Source organism: Rhamphochromis longiceps, linkage group LG23 (genome assembly GCF_057381845.1).
Source record: "Rhamphochromis longiceps isolate RC_006_pf linkage group LG23, R_longiceps_female_GT1.1, whole genome shotgun sequence".
Taxonomy (NCBI): domain Eukaryota; kingdom Metazoa; phylum Chordata; class Actinopteri; order Cichliformes; family Cichlidae; genus Rhamphochromis; species Rhamphochromis longiceps.
The window spans coordinates 17164918-17177750 of record NC_140578.1 but is presented as its reverse complement, the minus strand read 5'-3'; the positions used below and the strand labels follow the sequence as shown (position 1 = coordinate 17177750).

The window sequence follows — 12833 nt, the reverse complement described above, 5'->3', positions numbered from 1 at the left end:
TTTTCTTTTTTTTGCTGTGGCCTTGCTTGTGTTGTTATGGTGTGTTCCCTCTTAAAAAGAACTACCTCTTCTGTCAGGTCACTTACCATCATCCTCTACTCCTTTTTATCATTTTCCTCTTTGTTTCTGTGTTTTTTCATACTTAAGGCAGACCCACTTCCATGCTCTAGCAGTTGACCTTCAGCATTTTAGTTAAGTGGAGCCCATTTACAAAAAGCTCTCTTCACCTGTCTGCACTGAGTGCCCTTATCTGCCTTCCCTATAATTTTCTATGCAACGAACTGGCTGATATTATTGCAGAGTCTGAATATTGCTCTATTATGTCTTCTTTTTTTAATGCTTGATTTTTTTGGGGGGTTCTTTTTTTATTGGAACTGCAGTCTGGGCTGTGCATCCTCATTCTTAAGTGCTGTTTGAATTTTGAATACTACATTTTGTAATGGCATCAACATTGACTTGATGCTTTCTTGTCTTTGCAGATATCTTCAGTGATCTGTGTACAGCAGCTCTCTCCGACTCTGAAAATGAAGCCAGTACATGGGGAGATGTGTCTCAGGACAGCAAATAAACATGGATGACCACTATAGTTCATTATATTTAACTACAAATATGGCTGATGACTATAACTGTAGGTTTTTTTTAACTGTAATTTCCTAAGCTGGACAATTCTAGGTTTTCTACTTGTAGCTCTTATTAAGGAATTTGCAAATATGGCCTGCTATTTGATTTTCAAATGTAGTTTTTTTAGAAAAAAGCCTGCCTGAATGCCACAGTAGGAAAGCCATATAAGGTTTTTAATTCAAGGAAGTGCCAGCATGTCTCTGTGGGGAACTGAAGCTTTCATGGATGCTGAACTGAAAGTTAAATCATTACTTTCTGTGGAGAATGCTGGATGCCTGGAAATGTAAAACCTTTTCTGACCTGGATAACCTTAGGGAAAGTGACAATTTCCATGTGCTGGTTGTAAGCAGGCTTTGGGGAGGCGGCCTGGTTTGCTGTTACCCTGCACTGAAGCAGAACTCTTTAAGATCAAATTCTTACACTGATGCCCAAATGTTTCAGCATTTCATGTTCAAAATATATATAATTAATTGCAAGTTGTTTTCTTTGGTTTTCTCAATCCTAGTGGAGCACGCACACGAATTATATCAAGTATAGAGTTGCTTCAGAGACTATTCTGACTACTCCTATGTTTTCACACTCGTACAGGTTTTCAACCACCATCATGTGTGTCCTTTGCATGTTTTCCCTGTGTTTGCGTGGGTTATCTCCGGATACTCCAGCTTCCTCCCACAGTCCAAAGACATGCAGTTAGTGAGGATAGGTTGACTGGCAACTTAAATTGCCCCTAGGTGTGGTTGCAGATGTGAATGTGAATGCAAATGGTTGTCTGTGTCTATGTGTTAGCCCTGCGACAGATTGGCCACCTGTCCAGGGTGTACCCTGCCTCCCGTCCTAAGACAGCTGGGATAGGCTCCAGCCCCCCTGCGACCTTGAAACGGATAAGCAGAAGAGAACGGATGGATGGAAACTTAAAAATCAAATATTACAAAACCGTCTTTGTCACTTTTAAGTTTGCTTTGTTAAGTTTCCGCAACCATTAGACATTAAGTAAATTTTCCAGACACCAAGCTACTTCTGAGTGTGTGGGAAGGGTCCATAGACCATGTAGATTGTTGCCGACATGGTTCATCTTTTGGCGGATTCTCCCATCAGTGACTGTTCTCACTCGGTTATGTAGTTTGCCTGAAATTATAACTTTAGGAATTGCTGGATTCGTTTTTTTTTGTTTGTTTATTTCTTTGTTTTTCCATTTTACAATATTTAATGGCACTGAGGTCAGCTTAATTAATAAAGAAAAGTCTGATTCCCCCCCCCCCGTGTATATAAATTCCTTGTGTATATTTAAATCTATTTAATAATAGGTCAGTGAATGGATCTGAATACTTTCTGAAGTAACTCTATTGTTTCAACTTCCCCACTGTCTGTTAGACTCACAAACAATGTGTGTAATTTGCCAAATACATGAGAAGTAAAACAATCATGTTTTCCATTTTATGCTCTATATAGCTTCAATGAATAGCACACAGAAGAAGTCAAAAGGCTTTTGATGGAGATGAAGCATTAATGTTTAAGGAAATGGAATTATCTCTACGATGTGTTGAGCTGCATGCCACCGAGATAAAGTAAGACTCATTTTTACATAATGAGATTTTCACTACCAATCTTGTTAAGAACATTTCACATTGATTCCCTGCATGCCAGCTGCTATTTAAAGACAGGACTTATGGTATTCATACATAGTTTCTGATTTGTGTGCATGCACTGTACAATAGCTAGAAAATGTGCTTTCTAAGCAATCTAATCCCAGATATGAGTTTCTGCAAGGGTGACTTCATGCCACTGTGAGAAAGCTCATTTTTAAATTGAGAACATTCCAAATATTGTATTAATTTACGCTCACAGATTCCCTATTGAGGAATTCTTTTATCTCTGTGTTTGTGTTGCCTTAACTAATTCGTAGAAGCATACTCACCGAGAAACCCAATTGATCATATTCCAACCTTGGAATTTATTGAAGGATTTCGTTTTTCTGCTGAATCCAAGCAATAGTTCAGCTTTGCAACATGTTATTGGATTCATGAGAGTTGTTTGAGGTCCAGCTGAAAGTGCTTACACCCGTGTTTTTGCTGCTGAGAAGTTAGCATTTGTTCCCACCTTCAGTTTTGTAGGTGAAATGCATTTCTCTGACAGATAGCACTCATGCCCTTTTTTCTCCCCAAAGTAAACTTCACTATGTTGTAGAAAAAGTCAGGGAAGTTTGTTTTTCTTTTTTCAGGGAAAATATTTTTAGTAAACAGCACCATTTTTTCTAAGGTTTCATAAGGTGTATAATGTTTTTTTGGTGTTGTTGTTCTTTTGGATCTGTAGACTGGACATAGGACTTGGTGAGGGCCACGGACGCATTTGACAAATGTAAACAAACATCAGTGTTAGCATAATTTTGAGGGATCCATTTTATGTATAACTGCTGTATTGCCGTACTCCATTACTCCCTCACAGGCTTTTCAACACTGTATTGCATTTCTACTGCTAGGATGAATTGTATAGACTAGTCACTGCGGAAGCAGAACTGTAGCTGTAGATAAATGGCATATTATATCACAGCAAGGATAATGCAACACAAACGCTGCCATTCTGTCAAATGCTGCTGGCATTTCACACATGTACATCATGTCCCTTGGTTTGATGCCTCTGTGAATCAGCCATAAAGATATTTGAGACTGAGAGATAACTGTCCTTTTCTAAACAAAGAACACATCTGGAAGTTAAAAATGGAAAGCCATAAGGGTGTACTCACACCAGGCACAGTTTCCTACTACCATGCCTGGGCACAATATCCCCATTTCCTCACTGCCCCATGGTCATGCTGCTCTTAGCAACCTGGTCCAGTTCATCTCAGTATTTCAACTCAACTCTTTCTTGCTCACTCTGTGCATCATTCACACACACTTTTGAAAACAACGTTTAAAGAGCATAATGAGGTTCGTGATTTAATGTAGCTTAAAAGCAATATTTTGGGAGTTATGAGAAACTGCCCCCTCACATGCCTTGCAGATTACCTTACATGGTGATTTTTGCATAAATGATGGAGTTCTTTCTTGGGTGTGGTTTAATGATCGCTCTAGGTGGAATCAAGTACTGATTAACATACTGCTTAATATAACTGATACTCTCATTTTACTTGCACATATTGATTTAAGGACTTGACTATGTTTGACAAAGGTTGTGGTTTAGATTAAATATACCTCTTCATTATCTGAAATCTATGCGTTTAAAAGAAAATGATGGTTACCTAGTGTGGTTAAACACGTGAAATGGTATTTGTAAGTATGTATTATATGTAAATAGTTTAGAGTAAATTCATCTCATAGTTGCCATATATCTATATCATTGTAGCACCAACAACAAAGGAATTTTGAATGTATGTGTGAACTGCCAGTGTCTTTGTCAAAAAGGCATCATTTGACATCCTCTGAATGAGAACTGGCTGGAAAACGACTTATTTGATTTTCATTTAGATGGTAAATCTTAGAAATGGAAACAAGAAAACCAAAAGATATCAAACAGCAAAGTCTTCATACAATACATGTTAGAACATAAGATTGAACCTTGTTACAAACCACAAGTAAGTAGCGTTGATCAGTCTTTGAAAAGACAAGTTTAAGATGAGCAGTGGATGGATAGATGCTTAGAAGGGTTCATGGGTGGATGAGAAGTGAATGGATACATGAGAATTCCAAAGGATGGATGAGAAAAATTGGCTTGACAGACTGCTGTGTGACGGGCGAGGCATGGATAGATTGTTGGTTAGAAGAGTGAATGGACAGATTTGACGACACTGTAAATGGGTTAGCATTTGCAAGAGAAAGCAAAACTAAAGTGAAGTTGATATGCTTTGATATTCTGATTATACAGAAATGCAGTCCTCTTGAATATGCTGTATATTTTGTTCATGCTATGTTTAAAATATATCTTTGCAATGAAAATATTTCTCTTGTACTGCCATATTTAAGCATATTATAGAATGTATCAAGTCTGTATATTGTATCTGTCATCTGATGTACATATTGCATTGCTTTGTTGTGATAATATGCATTTGCAATGTAAATTTTGTCACAGTTTCATTTCTTATTTCAAATATATTCGATTATTCCTAACTTAGGCTAGATTGTTTTACTTCTGCTAAAAAAAAAAGTTTCTACATGTGCAAGAAAAGTATATGCAAAGTCTTTTTATAAAACAGGATAATTTTACTGCTGGCATTTCACAGAGCAATCTCTATTTCAATATCTGTTGTATTAGGGTCTCTCTCCCCCCCCCCATTATTCATTAGAGAAACCATTTTCACCCAGTAAATTAATGTAATCTACCAAATAACACACAGCAACTTTGGTAAGCACAAACAGAAGGTTCCAATCTATAAAAGAAGTGGCTTTGTTTCTGAATGGCCTCAAAATACATTGTTTGCATCTGTCTTGGGAATAATAAAGATTGTGTTGAAAAGTCCACAGATTGCATTTACCCCACAATCAAAATGAGCAAACAAGTCGTTTTATTTCTTTATTTGATTTTATTTATTAATTTGGTGCCAAATCCCAACGATTGTCATCTCAAGTCACATATAGTTATATGAAGATCTCCCTCATGAGTAAGCAGTTAGAGGCAAAACTCCCACTTAAGAGGCAGAAACTTCCAACAGATCAAGGCTCAGGGAGGGCAGCCATCTGCCATGGCCAGGAAGGTTGAGAGGAATGAGAAGAGAGAAAAGAAGAGCACAGAGAGAACGTAAGCACCAGTTCCACTAATGTAACATTTTCCCAAACTAAAAACTATAGCAGGAAGTGCAGGGCTGGTCAATTGTTCCTGCTTTATAACTATAAATGTAGTAAAACATATCTTTTTAGCCCATGACACAAACTAAAATGCTGAGAAAATGTTACTTATAGTATATCATTAACATTAACGTGTCTGCAGCAAACTCATCATTCTTTTACAAACCTCTAAGAGGAAATCTTTCCCAGTCATCACTGATGTAATTGCAAGGTATCTATACATCCTTGACATTTTTTTATTGTCAGTTGTCAATGTAGATTCATCAGAGGAGTAAAACACATACATTCTACTTGTACTGTAACAGGAAATTTGCCGTGCCTGTAAAAGTAGTTGGATACAGCCTCTTTGTTATCGGTTGAACCGAAGATTGAACCCTGTAGACTAATAATTCAGCAAACATAAGCCCTGAGACTAAGAAAAAAAAAGGCACAGGGAGAATATAAAGGAGATGTGATTTCCAACACCTCACCATGTTCCCTATCTACCAGACAAGACTCGTGTGAAGAAAAGATGGGTGTTCAAACAAGATGTTATTAAAGTCTGTGCCAGCAGGCGGTAAATTCAGGGGCTGTCAGAGAAGAATCCTCTGCTTGTCATCGCAGCTTGTTTTATTTTGATTTAAAACTGTATTAAAATGATTTAAGGCTGTATTGAAATGAAAGGCAATTATTGCAAGTTGGATTGTTAAAGAGAAAGACAAAGAGATAAAACAGGCAGTATCTTCACTCTTCACACATTAAAGTATGTGATGAAATACAAGCATCATGAAAAGCCCTGGTTTATTTCTATTCTGTTGTCAGTGATCGGTGGCTTCTCAGGTATGGTGGAGGGTTGGCACTGCATCATTATCATTCAAACTGAGTCTCTGATCCCCCTTCAAGAGGAAGAGAGCAGGCTATTAATGTTAGACTTGAAGCATAATGTATTCTCTCTGTATTTGACTGGTGTGAACTCTTTTTTTTTCCTATTCACTACCCCTAGATGAAAACATAATTTAAAGAGATAAGATGAGTATTTTAAAGTCTTAAATGCTCCAGATTGTCTTTCTGGCCTCAGACATTGACATGGAATTAAGTTAGGTTACCATTTTTATCAGAGTGCTCGCGGGTGTCTTCTAAAAACATGCATTATGCAAGAAACATAAAGAAAGAAACCAACTAAAGTGTGTATATTGCTTATATTTAACATTCAATATACATCTTGAACATAGTCTCGATCAATTCTTCTTATTAAAACTAATAAATCATTATCTGAATGCTTTCTAATTCCCAGTAATAGTTCATCTGCTTTTTAGTGCAAGTATCTAATAAGCCATTTAGCAGCTTGCTTAATTTAGGCATGTACACATGGTCGAAAAAAATGGCTGAAACTAAAGAGCAGCATCAGAACAGGGAGAAAAAGCCATGTAAGTGACTTTGATCGTGACATGGTCGTTGGTGCCAAACAGCTGGTGTGACCTACACAACTATCTCTAGGGTTCACAGAAAATATTCAATATTCTTAGAAATCAGAGGTGAATGATAAGGCTGCTTTGAGCTGACAAGAAAGCAACACAAATACTGTAACTGTTGCAACCAAGACATGCAGAAGAAGTTCTCTGGCTGCACAACAGAAGAGACAATTAGAAGACCGCACCATGTGACCCTCATGTCAGCTAAAAATTGGACAGTAAAGTTTGAAAAGATATTGCCTAGCCTGATGAGTCTTGATTTCTGCTACAACATTTGGATGGTAGACCTTGAATTTGACATAAACAAGATGACAGCATGGATCCATCCTGCATTGTATCAATGGTTTCACTTGTTGGTGGTGTGATGGTGTATGGCATATTTTCTTGGTACACAGCAACTGAGAATTTTTGAAATGCTAGATCCCACTTGAGTATTGTTGCTGACCATCCCCATCTATTTATGACTACAGTTTACTAATCCCCTGATGGCTGCTGCAAATGACCTCCACAATAACAAGATCGCATTCCAATAGAGCATCTTTGGGATGCGGACGAACATGGACGAAACTTTCTGATGAATGTTTCTAGCACCTTCTTGAATTCACAGACAACTCTGTGGATTCAAACAGTTCTGGCAAAAGAGGTTCTCACCCAGTACTAGCAAGGTGCACTTAATAAAGTGAATGTAGAAATCATAAATAAGAAAACTATCAGGAAAACATTTTTCTGTAAGTTTATGGTCTCGGCCTCTAGCTTCACATCTTCTTCAGTGCACTGTGATATTCATTTTTTAAATAATTGTCTATTTTGCATAAAGTGGTCTTCTGCTGTTATAGCCCACACACCTCTAGCTACAACATTTTTCCGTTTTTTGTTCACCACAATCCCAATAAGTAGTTACCTTTCTGTCACCTATACCAGCCTGGAAACCTCTGCTATCAACTATCCCTCCACAGAACTGCCACCCACAGATTTTTTTTTCCCCACAGGAGAACAGCGGTTTCAGAAACACTGAAAACAACCTGTCTGTCTGAATATGTAGGTGTGCGTTCATAATGAAGTACTTAGGTTGTGGGTTACAGAGCACTAAAGAGAGGGGACTGAGCTTGAACTTTAAAGGTTTGAGGAAGACAAAGCTGCATAGAAGAAGATAAGGTCCTGACAAAGCTTTGTTCTGTGGCGTGAACCTCCTGAGGGCTAAATACAGAAAGACAGAGACCGAATGTGTGTGCATCAGTTAGATGACTGCAGGAGTGGTTCGACAGCTCAGGAATGCGAAAAGCATACTAAGGCTCTCACAAAAGTCAAAGCAGTGGAAGAAAAACAAAGGAATTGCTGGAAGTCACTGTCTTCACTGTCTTCCAGACCAAGTGCTGCTAGCCAAAGGGCCACTGATGTGTGTGTGTGTGTGTGTGTGAGAGAGAGAGAGAAGGAGTCTGAACATTTCATTGGGAAAAATATAAAATAAATGTATTTAAATTTGTTTTCCAAGGGAAAGAAAGATGTGGTGCATAGTTCAAACAAAGTTCATTCATGTTAGTTATTGCTACTTTTTAAGAGGAATCGTATTGTGGTTATAAGTCACTGGAACAAATCCAATGTTATGCTAAAACAGCTAAGTAGTATATTGTGGCTGGAAACCCAAGCAAAGCAAAGCAAATTTGCAAAGTCTTTTGCTGTTAGTGAGTGTGCTCTTATCAATAATGAATCAGTAGTGGTTCAGGTTAGAGTTCCTCTCCTCACGTTGAAGAAATCCCTGAAAATCTAACTCATCAATTAGATTTTGTTTTTGATAAAAATGTTCATTTCATATGTTAAAGGATTTGGATGTAACTCTGTATCTTTGCACCCTTTAGTATGTGTGGATATAATATTAGCTCAATATTAGTTCTATAGGGTTCTACAGGCTTGTCCCTAGTTTATTATGTAGAAAACCTTGACTGTCTGGATCTGTATATTTGGGAGTGCAGTCGGCATAATTTCATTCCAAAGTGGAAATCCTCACAAATGACAGTTAATGCATATTTTGCTCCCAATATGTTTTAAAACAATGTGGATGTAAAGGTTAACAATTTAATTTCATTGGAGGTTTTTTAAAAGAAGGCCACCGGCAAAAGATAAATAAGTTATTTTTCTGCTGAGAAATGAGCGTTGTCCCCTTCAATGAAAAATGAAAGGGATATATAACATTCTTTGGGTACCATGTATGTCTGCATATACATATGCAGATACTATATCCATAGACAAGAGACACGATTCTTGTAACCAAAGCCTTTCTTCATTTCCATTTGTGGTCTGTTTGCTGTCTGAGTATAACTGACAAATTACATTTTCAGGCTTTGAGTGCCCGCAGGCAAATAGTCTGTGTGTAGAGCAAAGGAAGAAGACCGGCCAATATGCAATTTCAAAACCATCATTTATCATGACAATGATTTAGCTTTTCATCAGTTTTCTTCAACTTTACTTTCATCAACATTAAACTGTGGACAATGAATTATACTTGTATACTCGTTAGTCAAGATATGCGCTGGCTGTACCTAAGCCCCAAAATATTTGCTGTTGTCCCGAGTCATCAGATGAGAGTGGATGGGGTTGCAGATTTGGAACCATGTAGCACACAAAGCTACTTTCTGGAGGATTTACTAATTATTTTATTTTATTTTTTTATCCTAAAAAACCCCATCATATTTTTAAAGGCCACTGGGAACACTTGAAAGTGCTAACACAACAACCACATCATTTCTATCAATGGAATGATCCACTTTCCTGTCTAATGGTCCTATAAGAGTTTCCTGAATCATTACTGCTATGAGTTTTGCTTTTTTCTGCTTAGCTAATGGCTCTTTTGTATCTTTTATAACCAGAGGAAGTAGTGTCAGATTACCCAGATAGTTCCTTCAGGTTGTCGGTGGTCTGTGTACTGTTGTCGAGACCCACAAAGATTAACCAAATATCCACACTATTTTGAGTATGGCTATATAAACCCCACAAACCCACATCCAAGGCAGTCCCAGAGGAGAGTTCTTTGGATTACCTTGGAATAATTATGAAAACAAGTTAACTCTTAAAATAATAATAGCTTAAAAAGTGTGACATGCTGCATATGATACTTATGTATAAAGCATAAAATAAATATGTTGGACTGTGCACTTATGAGGATGGATTTGTGTATTTGTGTGTGCATATGTATGAGCCTAACCTAAGGAGCTAAGGCATAGGGGTTAGTATTTTCCTGGGAAGAGTTCACTGTCAGTGTGAACACTTTTGCATTGCTTTTCTTTTTCTCTCTCTCATAATGGAGAGCAAGCAAAAGTGTGAAAGGAGAATTACAAACATTTCACACATATTTTATTACAGAGCTGGATTTTGATATAGGGTTATAGTCACCAGCATAAATGCAACAGGGTGTGTTGTTTTAGATCATTCTGCTATGTTAAGAATAAAATAGCAAAAATCCCCAAAACAAAACAGCAACAACAACAAAAGCATTTTCAGGACTGCACAGGAAACCAACAGCTGTGTAGGTATGCATGAACACATGAAATTAATGCATTTCACATTAAAATTTGTTGTCATTATTAGTGGGTTATGTTTAAACTGTTTAACTAATATTTGTAGGTCAGCAGTAGGCCTATCGCATGTCCCATGTACTGCTTTGGAATATTTTTTAAAAAAAATGCTGGAATAAATAATCAGGATCTGCAGAGAATTTTAAAAAAAATATTTTGGAAGCAACGGTTCAGGTTTATTTCTTAAATTAAAAACCAACACAACCTATGTGGAGAGAGAGCGAGAGAGAAAGAGACTTTGAACCTTCTTTTTTGTAAGCGATTCAGTTTCCCATGGAACCTGAATGTAACATCACTGGGTGTATGCAGAGTGCAGACTGTCTGCATACTGCTGTTGTGCGCATCGTTATTTGAATGAGCGGACCAATCAGGGGCCTCGCTGGACGGAAGCGTTCAGCTTCCTGTCACTCTTACCCAATCAGCGCGCTGTCCTGTTGTTTGCCTTGCTTTTTGAATTGAGCTGGAGCAGCACACTGACACCGTCTCTGCAATAGTGTCGAGTAGTTAGCTGTCAACAAACTGAAGTAGTCATTTTGGACTATTGTCATTTATAAAGACCAACATGCATTGATACTAGACCTGTGATTTTACGGAGCGATGTTACAGCTGTTTTAAAGAGCGTTTTGAACCGAAGAGGAATTGTGACGAGTTCTTAATTGTGTTGTTGACTTACTAGCTTGGTGGCTAGCTAGGTCAGCTAGAAAGCTTGTTAAATATTACTGATTCAGCGGCCAGTTGAGATTCATTAGCTAGTTTTTTTTTTTTTTTAGAAGGCATCAAAACAGTCGGTAAGTCTGCATTTTTATTACTGTACTTTTTGAGAGGCGCCATGTTAAATATTAAACGTTAGTAGCGTAAATAGCTAACGTTAATTGAGCTAGCCCTTTTTTGGATATCATCTTCCTTTGAGTTGTTAGGCTTATTCTGCAGTAATTTGAACTATGCTATTTTTCTAGCTCATGGGTTTAAATTTAGATTTAAACGCAAGAGCTAGAAAAATGAAGCTTCTTTATAAAATATGTGTTTAACGGTGTGGGTTTGAAAGGGATTGTTGTCACGATACTTTTTGTCCTCTTGCAATAAACACTAACATTGGATTCTGTTTTTAATAATATTTCCTTAATTGCTTACAACTTTTATAAAGAAGAAGTTTCACTGTTAACAGCTTTTATGCCAGTTTTGTCCAAATATGTTGCATTGCCTAGAGTTGAACTTAACAAGCACTTCTAGTGTCTGAAATCGTGACAAGTTGTGCCACTTTCTTCAGTTGACATCTTTCTTCTTACTTTCCTAGTTGGTATACCTCTTTTCTCTAGCCTTTCTGCCTCGTTGTGTTGTCTCTCTGTGCCTCTGTTCTACCCTGTAACTTCTGAAAGTTTGGTGCCTCCTTAGGTTCCTGCCATGGCTGACAGCAGCATATTGACTTTAGGGACAGCTCGGAGTCTGTTGGTGGATTCTTCGGTCTATGATTCCAGGATTGCTGAAACCACCAAGGATCATGTATTTCTGGGCATGGGATGTGAAGATGGGGAAGGTCAGTGCATACTTTCTTTTTTTCTTCCTTGCCTAAATTTCTAAAACAGACTCTCAAAGTCAAAATGCAGCTAAGTGATCTTCAGTTTTTTCTCCAAATCAAGTCTTTGGTTACAACAAAGAAATCTTATAGTTAACATTATGCTGTAGAAAAACAAAGGCAAAAGTCACTAGTCCTAGAGACTTAATCTTGGATTTATTGATGCATTCACTTCACTCAGTTGTCACTTTAGTTTCAGCTAGTGTAACCATTTAAATACAACATCACTGAAAAAAAAATTGTACTGTTTAGTTCCCATGGAGTAGGTAAGATTTTCCCATTACCTGGACTTTGATCCTGTCAAAGGTTGGGTTTGTTTTTTTGCTCTTTAGTTTAGCCTACTTGATGACAAATGCATGGGCAAAATATTAAAATTACTTTTAAGTACTCAAAATTAATTTACAAGAGTCACAGTTTAAAATAACTAATGTTAAATGAACACCTCCTTAGCTGTTGTGTTATGCCTCAGGTACTGTGTGAAACTATTACTGTGTACACAGGGTAGTTCTGTTAAGTCTTAAACCTCCTATCCTCCTGTCCTATCCTCACATCTTTGTTTCTGTTTTTGAAAATTTGAGGAAAGACAGTTTTCAAGAAATCAGAAAATCTTTCCTCTAAACTACTCACTAAAGCAACATCTGTTTTTGATTGTCTTTATAAGGCATCCGTGTGCCAAACCACACCCGACGGTTATGCGAAAATAAGCGAAACTTGGCCTGGCCCACTCAGTACATTTGCCAGGGAACCTCAACATTACCTCAGGAGAGCAAGTGCTTATGTTTTTTATTTATTTAGTTCATTTTATTTTTTGTGGCTCATCTGTTCACATTTTTCCGTTTATTAC

The 12833-nt window shown here is 37.4% G+C and overlaps 2 protein-coding genes across 11 annotated transcripts in view; both read left to right on the top strand.

Moving 5' to 3' along the window:
- mcf2l2 (MCF.2 cell line derived transforming sequence-like 2) overlaps positions 1-5064 on the top strand; it is a 113304-nt gene extending 108240 nt beyond the window's left edge. For 7 of the 8 annotated variants that reach the window (XM_085399089.1, XM_085399090.1, XM_085399094.1 and 4 more), the window contains one exon: positions 480-5063. In XM_085399089.1, the coding sequence (XP_085255215.1) occupies positions 480-568 (89 nt within the window). In that variant the 3' untranslated portion in view covers positions 569-5063. Of the gene's footprint in view, positions 1-479 lie in introns of all 8 variants that reach the window. The other variant, XM_085399096.1, reaches the window with a different exon arrangement.
- A 5799-nt stretch (positions 5065-10863) lies between these two features.
- Positions 10864-12833, top strand: part of LOC146641544 (protein ECT2-like) — a 38979-nt gene continuing 37009 nt past the window's right edge. For 2 of the 3 annotated variants that reach the window (XM_085397754.1, XM_085397752.1), the window contains exons 1-2: positions 10864-11204; positions 11809-11950. In XM_085397754.1, the coding sequence (XP_085253880.1) occupies positions 11818-11950 (133 nt within the window). In that variant the 5' untranslated portion in view covers positions 10864-11204; positions 11809-11817. Of the gene's footprint in view, positions 11205-11792; positions 11951-12833 lie in introns of all 3 variants that reach the window. The other variant, XM_085397753.1, reaches the window with a different exon arrangement.